At 50.0% G+C, this 18884-nt stretch overlaps 1 protein-coding gene across 3 annotated transcripts in view; it reads right to left on the bottom strand.

Annotated features, from left to right (window-relative positions):
- FRMD4A (FERM domain containing 4A) overlaps window positions 1–18884 on the bottom strand; it is a 100046-nt gene that overhangs the window by 57905 nt on the left and 23257 nt on the right. For 2 of the 3 annotated variants that reach the window (XM_028495604.2, XM_028495603.2), the window contains exons 5-6: window positions 8358–8434; window positions 3136–3274 (exon numbers count right to left, since the gene is read on the bottom strand). In XM_028495604.2, coding sequence (XP_028351405.1) covers window positions 3136–3274; window positions 8358–8434 — 216 coding nt within the window. Of the gene's footprint in view, window positions 1–3135; window positions 3275–8357; window positions 8435–8512; window positions 8689–18884 lie in introns of those variants that run through there. The other variant, XM_024116363.3, reaches the window with a different exon arrangement.

The raw sequence follows: 18884 nt of genomic DNA, 5'->3' as shown, positions 1-18884 counted from the left end.
AGAGAGAGGGAGGGAGGGAGGGAGGGAGGGAGGGAGGGAGGGAGAGAGAGAGAGAGAGACATTTTCTTAAGTGATTTACACTAGGACCCAGAAAGAAGAAAATAACCAAGTGCCAGGGGAAGAACACTAGACTTCTCAGCTACCCACCCCTGCTGGCTCCAACCACTAGATTGCACCTGTTTCTGGGGTTCACGAGCTTCCCCCGGGAGGCCTGGGCTTTGCTGAAGCACTTCAGAGAAAGGAATGGCTGGCATGGCCTGATACAGTAGAGTGTGAAGCAATGGCCAGTATGCCAGCCAACCCTGGCTATTCAGAAATATTTGGAAACACTTCATTCCAGGCCTGCCAGCCATCACTCACCCTGAACCATCCTGCCCACTGGAGATGGGTCACACCACTGTTGTCTGAAGAACATTCCAGAAACGAAAGGTGTTGTAACACAAGTCCTAAGGTGAATTTTATCATCTCTGATTTAATTTGGGGGAACTTTTAGAGAATTTAAACTTCACACACAGGTGTCGGCCAGGGAACAGTATGTTGGATTAGTAATGATAATGGTGAGAGAGCGCACACATCTCCTAAAGCAACTTCACCAACACTGTGTCACTGGACTGATGAGTGATTCTGGTCAGGAATTTCCTTTGATGTTCTCTAACTGTGGACAGCAAGCAGGAGCGAGGAAAGACTTGCCCGGGGTCGTAGAACTGGAAGGCAGGGTCCTTGGACTTCCCTATGGGGGGACTTGTTCCTCACGAGTCACCACAGGCTGAGCAACTGATTCCAAGAGATACATGGGCTCCGGAGCACTGTGGGCGTTCAGAGCTTATTTGGGGAAAATTCTCCTGCTCCTGGGAGTATGTGCGTTTCCTTCAGTCCCCCCGGGGTGGCTGAGCTGAAAGTTCCCTATTGCTGTGAGCATTTGGTTTGGTCTCTTGGAAGACACTTCTTGTTAATAAGTGACCTTTGATAGTTACTTTTTGAGGTTTACTTGTTACATCAATGGGTTGACCTGTCAGCCTGCTGAATAAGGCTTCTCCAGCTGCAGAGTAAGACCATCTTTGAGAACAGGGTTGTGAAGCCCTAAGGATGGGCCTCCTGCCTTACCCCATAGATCCTCTAATGTAAAAAGCCAGCACAGGGAGGAGGAGTTCTAACAGCTAATATACCATCCTTAGGGTGAGATAGGCTTTTTCTTTTCCCCATTCAAAATCAGTGTGTGTAGGGTCTGCCCGCAAGAGGAATTGGCAGTGGGGTTCAGGTGGATTGCCAGACTCTCTACCCCTCATCACGCATTGCCAAACAATACGGAGGATGGAATCAATGGTCTCAGGTTTTGACCTCCAACTGCTGCCACTGGAGGGCAAAACACTGACACCCACCCACTGTCTCGATCTAAAGCGTGAGTCAAAAGATTCTGGCCTCGGGGCTTCCCTGGTGGCGCAGTGGTTGAGAGTCCGCCTGCCGATGCAGGGGACGCGGGTTCGTGCCCCGGTCCGGGAAGATCCCACATGCCGCGGAGCAGCTGGGCCTGTGAGCCATGGCCGCTGAGCCTGGGCATCCGGAGCCTGTGCTCCGCAACGGGAGAGGCCACAACAGTGAGAGGCCCGCGTACCAAAAAAAAAAACAAAAAACAAAAAACTAACAAACGAACAAAAAAAAGATTCTGGCCCCATTTCTTTGGATCTAATCGGGCTTCAAATTCCTGTGCCAATGCCTCTACCATCACCAGGAGCGATGTAGAATACTCTCATTATTCCTGGCAACCAAAAGATTCCACCCTGTGCCCATTCACCCCCCCAAAATGACCAAAACAGTGGGGAGGAAGAAGACTTAGGAGAAGAGAAAATGTGTTACAAAGGAGAACGTGACTCCTACATGGGAAAGGCTGTGATTGAAACCGAATCATGACTTGAGGGATTGTTTGCTTTCTTCCTGTCCTATTTCTATCTTTCTCTTCCCTCCCACTCAATCCCAGCTCTCTCCTCCAATCCTGCCCCCAAGCCAGGGAAAGAGCAACTCCACTCAGAAGGAAACTAAGGCAAAAGAGGAAGCCACAGGGATCCGAAAGGGCACCAATCCAATAAGTCTTGGGCCCAGTAAGCCCAGGGTCCTGCCACCTCCTCGCCTCTCTAGGACGCGCACGGGATGGGATGAAACCTCCCTCAGGTGGTGGTACCGACTAGACCAGGGGCCAAGGTCGATCTCCCTCTGAAGCTCTGTATTCCACTCCCCACCTGTCCCAAGCCAGCAGGATCCTGAGAAAGATGCAGAGCCCATCCTGATATGGCTCTTCACCTGAGGGGTAATGAATGGGAGTGGCTTGTGCGGGGAAGGCAAGGGAAGCACGGCAGACAAGGCTGGAGGAAGAGGGGGCAGAGGGTTGATGTAAGCTGTGAGTGAACCAAGGAGACGTCATTTTCCCCACCACGCCGTGTGTGTGTGTGTGTGTGTGTGTGTGTGTGTGTGTGTGTGTGTGTGTGTGTGTGTGTGTGTGTGTGTCTGAACGGGGGCTGGGTCAAACCTCCCTTGGAGGATGACTGCTTACTGTGGCCTGAGGCTCCAGGTCTACCTTAGGGAAACAGACTTGTTACCTTTTTTTATTATTATAATGTTTCCGGTTTTGCACTTTTAAGAAATGGAGTTGGCAGTTGGAAAAGCCTGGAGGGTTTTCACAGCAATTATCCTCAACAGTTAGGTGGTGTCTATTAGTTGCCAATGGTTCCTTTTTTTTTTTTTTCCCTCAAAGGGAAAACAATATGCCACTGTTTACACACCCAAAAGGATGTGACTGCTTACTTCCAGGAGAGGCTCCTGAGGTTCAAAAGCACGGGGGGAATTCCTCAAAAGGGCCCTACTTGGCTGCATCAAATGGTCTGAGTGGCTCTGACCGTGGTTGACCAAGTCGCTGAGGAGACGTTGTTCTCTTCAAGAGCTGATCTCAGGAGCTGCCTCCTATAGTCCTAAAAGGCCAGTCTCACCTGTGCACATCTCAGAGCAAGGGATGCAGGGCCTCCCCAGCCATCCAACTCCTAATCCCCCAGCTACAAGATCCAGACAAGGGCCCTCGTCTGCTCACAGCTCAGTGAAAGGTCTGGTCTTGTCAGAGGCCCTCCCAGTCCCAGGAAAGGGACTTACCTTACTCTGCTTTCTGTCCAGATAGAACTGGTGTTGGCTAATGGCCATAGCCCAGATGGACTTGATCAGTGCCGGACACGCGTACCACGTGTGCACTGCAATGCCGCTGTGTCCAAATGTCCTCCTTGTCACTGAAGCCCTGGGAGAGCAAGAATCAGAAGGGTCAAACGCGTTTACAATGAGGGGCTATGACCCTCAGTGAACAGCTTTTACCGAGAACCCCCACTGGGTCCTAAAAGCTCCGGCATAAAGGTAACAGAGGAGCATGCGTGCACGTACACACGAAACTGGCTGGCAGAGGCCATCTTTTCATTTTACTCTTTACATATACGTTGGTTCTATTCAAGGTACAGAACATGATGATTTGATGTACTGATACATATACACAGTGAAGTGATCACTGCAGTCAAGCTAAAGAACATTTCCTCTCCTCACATAGTTACCATCGTGTGTGCGTGTGTGTGTGTGTGTGAGATGAAAGCACCTGAAATCCACTCTTAGCCAATTTCCAGTATATAATACAGTGTTATTCACTACAGTCACCAGGCTGTACATTAAATCTCTAGGCTTATTCATCCTACATAACTACCACTTTGTATACCTTTTGACCAGCATCTCTCTCCATTTCCCCTACTCCTGCATCCCTGGTAACTACTGTTCTACTCTCTGCCTCTGTGACTCTTAGATTCCACCTATAAGTAAGATCATGCAGTTCTTGTCTTTCTGTGTCTGCTTTATTTCACTTCATAATACCCTCCAGGTCCATCCATGTTGTTGTAAGTGGCAGGATTTATTTTTTTTTTTAAGGTTCAATGATATTCCGTTGTGAATATACACCACAATTTCTTTATCTGTTCATCCATCAATGGACACTTAGGTTGCTTCCATATCTTGGCTACCGTGAATCATGCTAATCTTTTGATTTACTGGCTCCTTAGGGTTCAGAATTTGGCTAAGCCTCTGCCTTGTCTGGAATAAGACAGGTCATTCTAGGTCACAGGAGGGTCTTTTCTGATCTTCAGCTCCTGGCACTGGGCCAAGACAAACCTGAGAGACAGGAAAAGCCTTTGACAATGTCCTTTATTAACCAGGCAAAGCTGCCTACGGTGAAGGACGAGTAAATTCTCTTCTAATCGCCGCAGCATCTAAGGCAATCGGAACTCCTTACATTACTCTCACGCAATCTTCCTTGAATGGTGGTTATCAATTTCAAATATATTCAGAGGGCAGGCGAGGTATGAAGAATCAGGAGAGGAAAGGCAGAAAGAAATGAGCCCGGCCAGTGCCGACCCACTGCCCCTGTCCACATACACGTCTGTGGGAGATGTGGGGGACTGACGCACAGAGCAGAGAGGCAGTCAGACTTTATATTGAGGCGGGAAGGAACGGTCCCAACATAATTCATCACATTAATGGAATCAAGGAGAAAAAGAGTTATTTGATTATGTTCTCAGTGAAGTATACTTTATAGGATGGGTACATGATTTTGCAAGTGAAATCTGAGAATGTGTTTCCATACGTGTGTGCGCGTGTGCGTGCGTGTGTGTGTGTAGGGCAAGGCGATGGGACAGTGGGGTGAGGTTTGGGGTATCTTATGTGCACATCGGAAGAACAATGTGTGTTCAAGATTGAGCTCTCTCATTTGGATGAACCTTGGGGTAGTCAGGACTTGTGAATAATCACATTATTTTCATGGCAAGTTTTCCCTTGAAGGAGGTTAGAAGCTGCTCTGATCACCTTCCCCTGGGGGCTCAAGATTTAACAGCAGGTGTTCTCCAGACCCACTTTTAAGGAGGAACTCAAATCTGGTCGTTAGTTAATGCTACTGATTCTAAGCAGAGTATTATTCTTCCCTTTGGTTATAACTCAAGTTAAGAGAAAATGCCAGCTCACAAAGGAACACACAATTAAAAATAACGGAAAAGGAGCCAGCAAGAGAGTAAGGAGGAAACCCCCATGGTCTCTGCACGTGTAAGAAGAAACTGATCTGAATGCTCACTCTGGCTTCCATGGCAATGGCTGGTCCTGGGAGTAAATTCATTTTTTTTTTTTTTTTTCTCCCAGAAAAGGTGAATAGGAAAGGAAAAGTAACTTGAAATGTATTTCAGGGGCGGTAGTGAGGGCAGTGCCAGGCTAGGTGTATTTTTCAGGTAAGGCAGGGGAGGGGAGGGAAGAGGCTGGCTGGTCTGGGAGTTCCCAGAAGCACCTAAATCAGATGCTCTCAGAGCGTTTTCCCAGCTCGATTATGAATTTCTCTCTTCTCTACACTGTTTGCTTCAGGCTCTTCCCACCCCACCGACTCCTGCTTTGCCAAAGCTTAGAAACGGAATATTTGCCAAGCCCAGAGAACCGCAGAAACGACGCTGGGTATCGACTGGGACGCCGGTCCAGGAGAGCAAATCTGGAAGCATCTTCCGGGACAGCCGAGCCATGCCCTGTCCTCGCAGCGTCCCAGGACGTCCATCTTCAGGACGCGATTCTGCATCACACTTGCCATCCTATAACTTTGGTCCTGGCTTCCTTCCTGGTTTGGGGGAGGGGATGACCCCTGAACCATCCCAACACAGTACAGCTGATTAGATGACTCTTCTGTGTTCAAATAAACAAGGCAACAGCAGCTGGACGACATGTTTAACTGGAGCAGGGCCAGGAGGCCGTAGAGGAGTGCTTACTGCAGCGCCAGGCGGGGCTCCAACCCCCCAGAAGACGGGGTGGGAGCTTTGGCTTGGCCACTAAACTAAGTAGCTAACCTGGAACAATGCCCTTTGCCTGCCCTGGTGAGCATCTGGAAAAGGTGCCTTTAAAGGCATCGTCAACCTGGGTCTCCACCGCTGCCATCAAGGAAGCCACGTCTCTGGCCTCTCCTTGTCTCTCCCCCTCCCTGCGTGTCTCTAGGCTGACAGAGGACTACTTTCCTTGAGGGGACGTGCTCACGTTCTGCGCTCAGACTGCCTCTGGCTCCTGCACTTCTCTCTTAGGCCCACCTGCCCGACGTCTTTATCCCCCTGAGGGCCCACCTTGAGCTTTCCATCCTTAGCTAAGATTTCTCCTTCTCAGGAAGCCTCCCCAGACCAGCCTGGCCACCTTCAGCATTTATAGGCTGTGCCATCTGGCACTTGGTCCCCGCTGTCTGTGTATAGCATGGCGGTAAGTCACGTAAGCTTTGGAGCCAGACTCCCTGGGTTCATATCCCGTCTTTACCCCTTAACTAGCTTTTTGTAACCTGGAGCCGGTTACTCTGCTTCTTCTGTGCTCGTTTCCCAAGTAGAACAGGAACACGAGTACCTGTTTTCTGGGGTTAGAGCGAGGACCCAATGAGATATAACTATCCAAGTGTTTAGAGCAGTGACTGTGCATAGTAAACACTTAATAAACATCAAGTTCCTTCTTCTGTCTCTCCAACTGTGCTAGAAGTTCTTTCAGGGCTTCCTTCTATACCCCAGGACACGTGACTGTGCCTGGACATAGGAGCAACTCCACAAACGTGAGACTGATAACTTTCATTTAATAGGCTGAAGCCCACACGATAGTAACATGAGGTCTGGACTCTTTCCAATATCCCTGGGTCTTGGGAAAGGGAAGGGAATTTAGTATTACATCACGAATAGGACAAAAGACCCAGACACAGAAAGAACACGACGAGTACACACACACACACACGCCGCCCACTCACTCAAGGATGCGGCCAAGGTACCTCTGCATTAGCAGAATTCCCAACAGAGCACAGGCCCGGAGAGTCTGTCCAGTCCCACACTCAGCCTCCTAGACCATCCCATGTCCAGTCTTTATTCTGTCAATCATCTGCTTTCTGCATCTGACCCACTGAGGCAACATTTCACTCTGGGACATTCCTTTCAGCATCTCTCGCCCCCCTGCCTGGCCTGAATCAATGCATTCCTGCTCTGCAGAGACAGGGTCTCTGGATCCTGAGACCCTTCATCACAGGACCCTGAAAAACGCTGCACAGGCTGTTATACTGCCAACGCTACCATCACCTGACAACGAGACACGAATCTCTAAGATGTTCTCCGCTTGCCTGTTGCACCAGTGACCATGGGGTGTCGGTGGGGGGGGCTTTCTCGCCCTACACGGGAGTTCTGTTTCAAGCAGATTACGTGGCCGGGCAGGCGGCACAGCAGCCGCTCCTGGGCTATCACTGACGGCAGGCACGGGTATCACGCCCCAAGCCTCACCCTCTGATGGGGCAAAATCTTATTCTCATGCTGAGAACTTTCTGGGAGGCACCTCAGCTTGTTCAAGTGCCCAGAAGCCATGCGTGTGACGAACGGATGCCAACAACCCCTCTTTCCCGAACCAGGGCTGCGGTATGGACAGCACCTAACATCCACATCTGCTCCTCCACAGGGCCTGACCTTTTCACTGTCTTCCCAGGGCTACCTTCCGGTTCTAAGTCTGCTTTTGGACCTACCGAAAGCGATTTCTCCTTGAGCGTTAGGTCTGTTGTTAGGGAATTTTGCTGCCGCTTCTGGGCTGCCTATAACTCTAGGACTAGCAGACAAAGAGAGGAAAAGCCACGGTACATGCTGCTCCGAGAACCTTCCACGCAGGGCTTGCTGCATTCCAAAATGGGACCCTATTGTTTGGCATTGGACTTGGAGAGCATTGACTTTGACATGAGTGTTCCCTGGGACACAGTGTGAGGTGGAGAGAAAAAGACTTGTATTTCTTTCACATCTACCCACCGCCGCGAACACCCTAAAATTACAGCTCACGGAATGAAACAATTTAGCACAACTCTTTCAGCCGCAGGTTTCCTCTGCTGCTGGCTCTTCAACCTGAAACGTTCTCAGAAGCTCTGACAAGCCATCCTTCAGACTCTCCTCTGGCAAAAACTTTCTAGAAGGACTCAGACCACTGCTCACTTTAATTTGGTGATTGTTCTGAAGTGCTACAAATCGTTCCTAAAATGTGCTGCCTTGTAAAGACAATTCCACACGTATGAGCAAGTAATACGTGTAGCCAGATGAGACGACCGTGGAACCGCTAATTTCACACACACGCGCACACACACACAAACCCACTGTATTTCCCAACACAGAACAAAACAAAGCCCTACTGTCTTATTTGAACTCTATTCTCCCGATCAGCCACCCTCTTCCCCCCGCAAATTAACATGAACAGTGACAGCACAGAAATAGTAATATAAGTAATATGCCTGTGAGGCCACATGCTCCCAGAAGAAAAGGACTTGTCTAGCTTACCTGCGTGGGTCATGAACTTCCACAGAAAACTTCTTCTCTCTGAAATACAGGTTTTCCAACTGCCTCCATTGGAATATCTGGACAGAAAACAATGCAGTTGAAGTTCAAGAGTGGGCGGTTCACGGCTGTGGTCCTCCCTCTGCGGCTGAACTTACAGCTGGCAGTTTCCTTATCAAAGCTGAAACAGTACAGTTGTTTGCACCTCCCGTGCCTCTTGCCTGACACACACACACACACACGCACGCGCGCACACAGACACACACAAAGACACACACACACACACACACGCGTGCGCGCTGCTCTTCAGTTCAAACCCCCAGCAATGTGGCTGTGGATTTTCCTGCAGGCTTCTCAACGGGAACAAAACAAGTCCTTTTCAAGTGGTTCCCCGGCTCTGCTTGGCCTTTGTTGAATTCTCCAAGACAGTTCCCAGCTCTGCAGACTTTTCCCTCCAAGGAGAGGGGGAGGTGGGGGGAGAGGAGGGCGGGCTGACGGAGGGAGGGAGAAGGAGCCATCTGCCTGCAGTGCTGAACCCAGCTTCCTCCCTCCAGTGCCGAACTGGGAAGGCGGTCACATTCCCAGCCTCCCCTCGGGACTCTACTTCCTGCCCATGAATGTGTAAGAGCCCGACTCGCCCTGGTGATCTGGGGCGGCTGGGGAAGCTTCCCCGAGAAGGGCGGGGGGCGGCTAGGACTCTATCTGGGGGCAGGAGCTCCAGATAACAATATGAGCCTGTCAAGCCCGGCTTCTTTCTACAGCACAAAGGGTATCAGGAGTCCTGGGGCTGGCAGGACGCTGCAGCCAGGCGCTTGCTGCGCTCAGGGAGGCAGAGAGTGAAATGAAGGCAGCTCCGAACAGCGAGAGCTAAACAGAGTTCCTGGCACTGCCTGATGGGCCCCTGTGGCCCTGGTGGACATTCCCCCTGGGACGAGTGAGCCTGTAAACCGAGACGTTTGGGGGTAATGAAGGCCGCAGCATTGCTCCGGAAGGGGGTTCTTTCACTGGATGAAAAAGGAAGTTACTTCAACTCTCTGAGAAACGTCAAATGAGGTTCAGGTTATGCCCGTAACATTCATATTTATATCTGATGTATACTGTAGCCCCTGCTGTAGACTGAGAATTTGAGTTTACTGAGCCCCAAGAAGGGTCAAACAGAGTTTCATCCTGGGAGTGGCTGATTCCGCCCCTGATCCTCCCTTTCTTCACCCACTCAGTTAAGGCAAATGCTTTGTAGGGTCTCATCCTAGACCCAGCATCCTCTCACCTGGGGCCCCTGACCCTCTCTGATCTGCTCACATTTTCTCCTTAAAGAGGACAATTTCTGTGTCCCATGCACCCGGCCCTGCTCTACCCAGGACACGGCTCCTCGGGGCTTGGCCAGAGGACTTCACCCCTTTGTCAAACTGGGCTGGAATAAAAACTGTCTCTAGAATGGCTTCATGCTTCTCACAACCTGCTCTGCAGAATTTTACAATTATTTTGTCTGACTAATAGGGAGGAGGACATGGTTTTTTTTTTTTTTTTTTCTGATTCCAGAGCTACCTCTTTTGTTCCCAGCTCAGAGTACATTTTGCTCTGAAGTCCAAGGAAAACTGTACTTCTTTTTCTCCTTTCAGGTCAGTTCCAAGGAAAGCAAGTCCTACATGAGCTCACAGAGCCTTGTGTCAGATCACAGATGAAATGCCACCTGTGTAGTTGGTTACTTGAGTCCCAGGTCTGAGTCTTATGCTCTTATCTGATGCTCTGCTCTGCTAAATCCCTCAGTGAAATGTGAAAATTTCCTCTCTGACCGCCCATTGTTAGATATATACAGATGGTCCACCTGAACTTAGCTATAGACACGAAAGCACCGGAACTAACAGCTCCTTAACCTTATAACCTGGAGGCAGTACACAGAACAACGTGGCCAGACACATGCTCTGGACTCTGACTGCATCCGTTTGCATCCTGACTCCCCTATATCCAGACTGTGCGACTTTAGGCAAGGGACTGCATTTCCTTGAGCCTCAGTTTTCCCGTCTGTAAAATGGCAATAACACTCCTCTAAGGTAGAGGCCACAGGTCCTTGGCACGGTACCGGTACAAAGTAAATGCTCAATGAACTCGGATCTCAGTGCAATTCCTAGTTGCTCTTACTTCTCCCAAATCCTGGCGAATAAAGGAGATTAACTCCAGAACAACCGAAATAATTCTTAAGTTTTTTTTTTTTAAACTCAAGCCCTGTTGTCAGGGTTTAAGACAATAAAGATTGATGATCTACATCCTGGAAATCTTCAAGGAAGTGTACAGATTTAGTGCCCTGCCCCCCCCTTTTCCTCTGAAGAGAGGGGCGAGTGGTAGATGGCTCGTCCCTGAGGGGGACCCGCAGCCCCTGTGCTGCACCCACCTGCCCAGGTAAGGCAGAGCCCTGGCCAGGACCCGCTTCACAGGCGTGTGACCTGAGGGCCCCGTGCTTGGTTTTAACGTTCTGCTGTCTCCATCTTGAAATTCTCAATAAGACTGATCAACGGGCCCTGCGTTTTCATTCTGTCCCGGGCCTGCAGATTATGTCACTGGTCCTGACCGGTGCTAATGCCACGGGCGCTGTCCTGGGCTGGGCAGCACGTGGGGGAAGGTGCATCTGACGGGCAGACCTCCACAAGCTTTCTCCTTGTGGGTGTGCTTGCGAGAGCACCTCTCTTGGGCCTTGGGTCGGAAGCCACCCCCCACCTGGTGAAAACCCCGAAGCCCAACGCTCAGGGGCTTGGCTCCCCGGGAACTCCTCCCTCCCCGACTTTTTGCAAAACAGAATACACGCCGGGCCCTCCCCGGAAGTGCTCCCCGATGCTGCTGGTGTGGAGAGCCTCATGTCTGCCAAGGACCGAAACAAAACCATCTGGGCTCTGTTGTGGCCCTTCCGCCGAGAGAGATTCCTGCTCTCGGCGCTGAACCCTGACGGCCCGGCTCCTGGCATCCCCCCAGGAGGATGTACTGTCTGTAGACATTTCCAACAGGGGGTAGAGCAGTGGCTTTGCTTCACGTTTACTCTAGGCAGGGATTTTTTTTTTTTTTTCCAAATGAAATATTGGGAAGGGAGGGAGGGAGGGAGGGAGGGAGGGAGGGCAGTTTTCCAGGACAGGAAGGTCCCAGGAACCCAAGAGGAGGTGCTCATGAGGGAACAACGGCCTTGTCCTTTTTCCCCCCACTTAGGGGAGACAGGAGGTGTTGGGGAACAGGGGGATGAAGGCAGCTGGGGGCCCCCCATGCACCAAGGTGGGCTCAGGAACCCTACCCACCAAACCCTCCCCTCTGATGCTGGCAGAGCTGAACAGCAAGCAGATAAAGAGCAGACGCTTGACCGGGCCTCCCTTTATGAACAGGGTACACTGGGCTCCGATGTGCTGGTTTGGGGACGGCCCCTGATCGTCTGTGACACTTCAGAGGAGCCTCCTGGGCTCAGTACAGCCATCATAACCCGGCCACCAGCTAAAGACACCCCATAAAGACTCACCGGACACACAATGATGGTTACAACTGGGCTAGAGCCCTTAGGATTTTGCCTAATTTCTATGGCCAATTCTGCCCAAGGAGGTACCTAAAAGCTCAAACACACGGTCTATCAGTAATCCAAGGGCTTATTAATACCTACGAAACAGGCCTTTCTACTGCACTTCACCTGGGCATCTTTAAAAAGCAGATGTCTCTTCTTTGATCTTTCAGCATCCCCCCAAGAAGACCAAGCGGGAAATTTTCTCCTTGGGGAAAACGAGGCCCAGAGAAATTAGAGGAAAATGCCTAAGGCCACACAGCGAGTCAGTGAAGGAACCAGGAATAGGAATCGGGGGCACCTGGCCCATTACTCTACCCTCTGACTATGTTCCTTTCCCCACAGGCCCCCCAGTTAGTGGGAACAGCTCTTACTCACTAATGGATGGTTAACTTTATGAGTGGAATGGTTTTTACAAACAAGCAGCAATGTGACTCTAGGTAGGAAGTATAAAGCCACATCTTTTCCATCCTACACACTGGATTTTCTTTCCTTTACAGGCTGTAAACGACAATACATATCACTCCTTTCTTGTCTTAGAGACCTGGGTTCTTCTGGTTTTCTATACAGAGATGCCTCAGTATCCGTAGCTTTCCATCAGGGACCAACAAACAACAAGAATCATGATTAAGAACAGCCTTAATGATTTGGCCTTGCCTGGAAAACAAAAACATAGAGAAACCATCCAGAAGCGGTTTCATCGAGAGCGCGCCTGTCACCATGGCTGGGACCGTGGCTGGTCCTGGATGTGGATTCGTGGCTTCTGACCCAGATGTGTGATTCCCAAGTGATCACAGGCCCTCCACTTCCCCCTTTCCGGGCCCCAATGTCATAACGTATGAAAGAGGAGATGGGAAACGTTTATCCACAGAAAGCAGACAGGAGCGGCTAATAAATAGAGCCTTTGAGCCCTGACTGCAGCAGGATGCACTAAAAACACTTAACGAGCAGGACCAGGTTACTGGATCCTATTAGCTGGTCTGCCAGATTCCCACATCCTGTGTACGCTGAAGGTCAGGGCCAAGAAGGACTCATGTCCTGTTCTTTCTGAGTGGGTGAAGGCCCAGCGGGGACAGGCAGAGGGGCCTTGGATCCCTGAGACTTCCTCCCCAGCCAGTGTTTACTGGGCGCTGGCACAGCACGTGGGGTGATGGGTGAGCTCTCAGAGCGAGGCGGAAATAAAGGCTTGAGAGGAAGCCCGCTCTAGTGGCTCCGATTCTTGACCAGGACTTGGGGGAGCCTCGTCTTCCTCCTGTCTCTGAGGCTGAGTCACCAAGCCTCTTAATGACCTCTCTCTGAGTAACTTCCTGCTGCTTCTAGAGGGACCATTATACTGAATGCCGGCGGCCATCTGGCCAGTCCCCACCTCCCACAGAGAAAGCAAGCCCGGGGTGGGGGGCAGAGGTTAAATAGGTAATCGATGCCGGGCCCACTCTTGGGACTTCTGACCTGGGCTCTTTCTAACACACCAGGAGGACCCGACGATGAGCAAGAACAGAGTTGTTTCCAGCCGATGTTTAAGTGATCACTTCTCCAAAGGCTCTTGGCCGCCTGCCTTCCAAACACCAGCAAGGAGTTCTCTCGTAAGAAGAATCGGACTCACAGCCAGGAATAACCTCCGAACTCAGGATGAAACATACCAACTAAAAAAAAACCCACTTGCTGATTTCACTTTTGCTCTGTTCACCCTCTAGAAGTAGGGCTGACACTCACTCATCTCCAGCTGTATTTATGCACTTTGGCAAATAAAAATGAGCTGCCACACATCGTGAGGGATACAGGACAAAAGGAATCACTCAACCCCAACAGGACGGACTTGAATTAAAATGGGAGCACAACACAGAAACCCCAAGCCTGCACGTTCAGAGAATTTTATCAGGTGCCCCCTGATGAGGCTTTCCTGTCACGCAAGAACTAATTCTAGGGAAGAACAGAAGCGGTGCTGTTTTTAGTGGGTTAACACCATATGTCAGAGGTTTTTATATCGGTTGCATGGGTATTCAATACATTTTACCTTATGCTCAGAGAAGAGAGAAACAAGGCCCTGGGGGTTTAGGTAACAACCAACCCCCATTCCTCTTCCAAATATTCAAGCTGTGACGTCTACTTTGCGTGAACCTATGCTACTAGGACAGAGAAGGGCACGACGCCTCACATACGGTTATACGTGTAAGGCGCCTCCAACCCAGTTGGGAGGAGGCGACATACACGAAGCAGACTGTATCCATGATATAGGAACTAACTTCATGATGGGGTTTCAAAACCATCTATAGTTTCTGTATCAGGCTTTTAAAACTCTAGGGAGGCCCCCCACCAGCTTATGAAGATCTGTCTCGTGCTTCTGTTTCAGAATCAATATGCACGACCATCGCTGAGAGCCCCCTGGGTTTCGGTTCGTCGTTTTTCGGGATGAGAACTCTGACTTGGAAATCAGGAGTCCTCAGTGATAGTCCTGACTTTGTCAGTGGCTCTTTATCTTGGCTTCCTTTTCCGCAAAAGGAGGGGCACGTGTGTAGGCGGTCCTGCATCCTTGGAATGCCACCCTGCTACTCTTTGGAATTTAAAAATAGCTTGTTTTAAACATTTCCTTCTTATGGGAGACAGTACAGAACACCGTTGTCCCTCCGCATCCTCAGGAGCTTGGTTCCAGGACCTTCCTCGAATGCGAAACTCTGAGGGTGCTCAAGTCCCTCGTATAAAACGGAGTGGTGTCTGCATATACCCCACACGCATCCTCCCGTACACTTTAAACCATCCCTAGGTTACTTACAATACCAAATACAATGTAAATGCTGTGTAAATAGTTGCTGGCTCGCAGCAAATTCAAGTTTTGCTTTTTGGAACTTTCTGGAATTTAAAAATTACTTCTGAATATTTTCGATTTGCAGTTGGTTGAATCCACAGATGTGGAACCCGCAGAGAAAGGAGCAGACTGTTCTCCTGATTAAAAGCATGGTTTTCCAAGTCACACTGTCTACCACTGGTTGGCTGTGTGTCCTTGGCAATGAAATTTCTGTGTGTCTTTCTTTGCTCGTCTTTGAGATACAACACCAAACAACACCAGTTTTACTTTCATAGGGCTGCTGTGTTGATGAACTAATACATACGAAGTGCTTCAAGTGGAGCCCAGTATGTAGTTAGCACTCAAATAGCAGCCCTCATGTTCTCTTCCTGCCATCATTCACACGCTACTCTAAACGTAAAAAAAAGTTCTGATTACTTTGAACATGCAGCCCGAAGTACAGGTTCGTGCATTTTTTTTTTTTTTTAAAGATGGCTAATATGGTGCCATGGGCATTTTAAAAAATGGTTTTTGTTCCTTGGATTTTTCACGATGCAAGTGTAAGCCTAACCCAGCTTCTCCTTCATCCACTGGAGTTGGTGTTTGACGTATTCTCTTCGGATTCTTTGCTTCCAATCCTTATCCAGTCAATTCCTGGGTCCACCACAATTTTGACCAGGGTCACTTTGGACCACTTTCCTGCTATGACGTTTTTTGGCCACTCGCCTTGTGGGAACTTAGTGCCCTGACAAGGGATCAAACCGGTGCCCCCTGCAGTGGAAGCGCGGAGTCCTAACCACTGGACCACCAGGGAATTTTCCCTGCTATGACTTTTAATCTCACAACATTCACCCTGAGAGGAAAGTACCCTCCTATGATACAGCTTAGCAGTACACTGAATGGGCCAGACTGGGATCCAAATCAGAGCCTCCAAGACAGGCAATCTGTGTCCAAAGATTATTAGCTCACAAAGTGATCCTAACAGTGTCCTCAGGACCTGCGTTGAAGGAGGGCTCCCTGGCTTCCACTTTCTTCCACGAGGGCCACATAACCCAGCAAAGAAAACAATAGTTAATTTTTCTGCACAGCCAGACCTACTGGAATCAAGATGTTCTTCCGGCCGGCTGCCTACCCCTCGGTGTCAGACCACAGGAGCTCTCGATTGATTGGTTAAGTCCGTGACAGATGCCCAGAGCGCTGGGCCTTGACCCTTTAATGGATGGCCTCTTTCTAACCCATCAAAAACCTTTTAGCTTCCTTTGGCTTCAGAGTCGTTACTAGGGGAAGAAAGAGGGAAAGAAGATCCACAGATACTTAACAGGCCTACGGAGAAAACAGGCCATTTTATTTGGCCCCAGTGGACGCAATTTCCTTTTAATTTTCTCCCTAGGGCGTATCTCTCTGTATCATTTTCTTGTGTGTATTTTGGCTTTTCTTGGGGAAGGACCTGACCGTAAAGCTTTGGCGAATGTAAAATCTTTCAAGAGAAGCTGAAAGTGTTTTTCCTTTCTTATCCTTGGCCTCCTGATGGAATTTCTTCCCTCCTCCGTGTACCTCTGGGGGATGGACGCGGGTTAGTATCCAAAGGGAGAAACTGGCCAGGGATTCACGTGACCTGAGTCCAGCTTTGGTTTTTCTAGCAATGAGCATGGTGGCCCAGTTTGGTGTGGCTTCACTTCTCTGGGCTCCAGCCTTTCCTTTAAAAAAAAAAACTTCAAGGCTACTCACACCTGTAAAGACTTCAGTGAATGGAATGCTTCAAAGAGGGAATTAGTCTGAGAAGCAGTTGGTCCATCTCGGGTGGGGAATTATGATGGGCCATTCCACTTGCAACGGCAAAGATCTCTTCTTGGATTGCTGTAAGGGTCTTTGTTTTGACTACTTTGGAGGACAGACTTTGGGGAAACCTGTACTTTTCTATATTTTTTGGGCGGGGGAGAGGAGTTGGCAGTTATCAGTTGTCTTACACCTGGTGGCCCTGCCCAGAGGTGCGGAGTCACAGTGAGACCCTGATGGGGGCTGGCTGAATCCGTGAGAGATGGGGGAGAATGCAGAAGAATGGGTTGGCAACGAGCTCTACATAAATAAAGGTAAACAATCATAACTAAACCCCTGCTTAATCAAGCTTAAAAAAAAACAAAAGAGGGCTTCCCTGGTGGCGCAGTGGTTGAGAGTCCGCCTGCCAGCGCAGGGGACACGGGTTCGAGCCCTGGTCCCGGAAGATCCCACATGCCGTGGCACAGCTAAGCCCGTGAGCCACAACTACTGAGGCTGCACTCTAGAGCCTGCGAGCCACAACTACTGAGCCCACGTGCCACAACTACTGAAGCCCGCACGCCTAGAGTCCGTGCTCCGCAACAGGAGAAGCCACTGCAATGAGAAGCCCGCGCACCGCAACGTAGAGTAGCCCCCACTCACGGCAACTAGAGAAAGCCCGCGCGCAGCAACGAAGACCGAACACAGCCAGAACAAAAAGAAATAATAAATAAATTTGTTAAAAAAAATAAAACAAACAAAACAAAACAAACAAAAAAACAAAAGAAATGACAATACTCTGTTACACTGTGTTATCTGGGAAACAAAAGTTAAAAAAAAAATTAGTCAACTAGCAAGGGCTCTATGGGAATAATTATTTAAGAGCAGATTGTGTGCACTTTCAACTACCCAGTGCTTCAAGGGTTGGCTTGTCCTCCTGGGGAGGGGAAGGCCTTGCAGATCCTGGTTGCTGTGGGTACCAGGAGAGGGGCAGACCACTGCTGCGGAGACAGCAGGTGTGAACTCCAGGCTCTCCTGGTTGGAAAGTGTCTCGGGGGTGTGGAGGACGGAGAGGCACGGGGCCAGGGCTGGGAGGCTTGCTTTGCGACTCACACCGCTGCTGAGACCATGTGCGCTCTAGCCAGCTGCTCTGTGATGGTGGCCGCAGCCAGCAGGGGCAGGGAGGCCAGTGTTAAGCCGCCATCTCTGCAGCTGGCACCCCGGTTGACTTTGGTCATCTCTCTCTCTCGGGTTCCTCTTACTAAGCAATTCCGTATCTGCTCCACAATTTAGCCTTCCCAGAAAGAAGAAACATGAGGGGATGTTTTCTTAGAGGTAAGGACAGAAATTCTAGAACTTCTGTCTTCCCAGGAGGACACATCCTATTTCAAGCTCTGCCCTTGCTCCATTTTCCTAGAGGAATCCTGAAGTGGGCAGGTCAACGTGGGGAAGTGTGGATTTGGGGGAGAAGGGCTGAGGGCAGAGGAGGAAATGGATACTTCTCAGCAGCCTGCCCTAAACCACTTTCTTTTCATGACTGCTGTCCCCAACCCCCACCCCTCCGACTTAACAGCCCTAACCTGGGCTAGTTCTCCCAGAGATCCATGTCCTACCCTCTGCCAAGCAATTCGCATCCTGTGTCACAAACGTCTTTTTTACTCAGTTATCTTTCCTACCCGACTCCAGGCTTGCTGAGGGTATCTTCCTGGCACCTAGCACAATGCCTGGGGTATATTAGACATTCGGTAATTGTTGAGTGAATAAGTGAATGAATGAAAAGCTCTATGAGGTAGGTGTTATGGAAACCAAAGTTCAGAGAGGTTAAGTTACTTTCTCCAAGTCACACAGATGATAAATGGTGGGAGATGGTATTTGAACCCCTAGGTGCTCAAAATTCAGGTAACTTCCGTGCCATGAGGAACCACCAGCCCTTGAACCTGCACATCTTGTTAATACATTTCTAAACTGCACAGGATATGGCAACAGGGAAGTGGCAGGGAGGGCCAGCCCAAGAGCTGCAACCCAGGAACCACAGCCCTTCCTTCTTCTGGTAGTTCTGTCTGAATTCCACTCTCCTCCAAAGTGAATGGGGGAAGTTACGGTCTCCAGGAGCTCAGGGGCTGAGCTGGAATCCTAGTCCAGGCCTGGAGTGACTCTCCACGCCCATTCTGCTTAGGAACTGCCTCGATTGGCTTAGGGCTCTTTGACAGGCATGATCCGGAGCAGGACCCTCCTGGTAGAGTCTCCCAGCCCCACCTGCAGGCGCTGGGGGTGAGAGCTTGACACCGTCCTGGCTGTGCTAGGGTTTAGTATTAAATAGGTTCACACTTCAGGAAGATCAGTTCAGCCCGGGTTTCCCTCTGAATCATGCTCATTAAAAAAAAAAAAAAAAAAGGGGCTTCCCTGGTGGCGCAGTGGTTGCGCGTCCGCCTGCCGATGCAGGGGAACCGGGTTCGCGCCCCGG

Source organism: Physeter macrocephalus, chromosome 11 (assembly GCF_002837175.3).
Source record: "Physeter macrocephalus isolate SW-GA chromosome 11, ASM283717v5, whole genome shotgun sequence".
Taxonomy (NCBI): domain Eukaryota; kingdom Metazoa; phylum Chordata; class Mammalia; order Artiodactyla; family Physeteridae; genus Physeter; species Physeter macrocephalus.
Note: the sequence above shows the minus strand (reverse complement) of the source record. Positions and strands in the feature narration are given on the sequence as shown.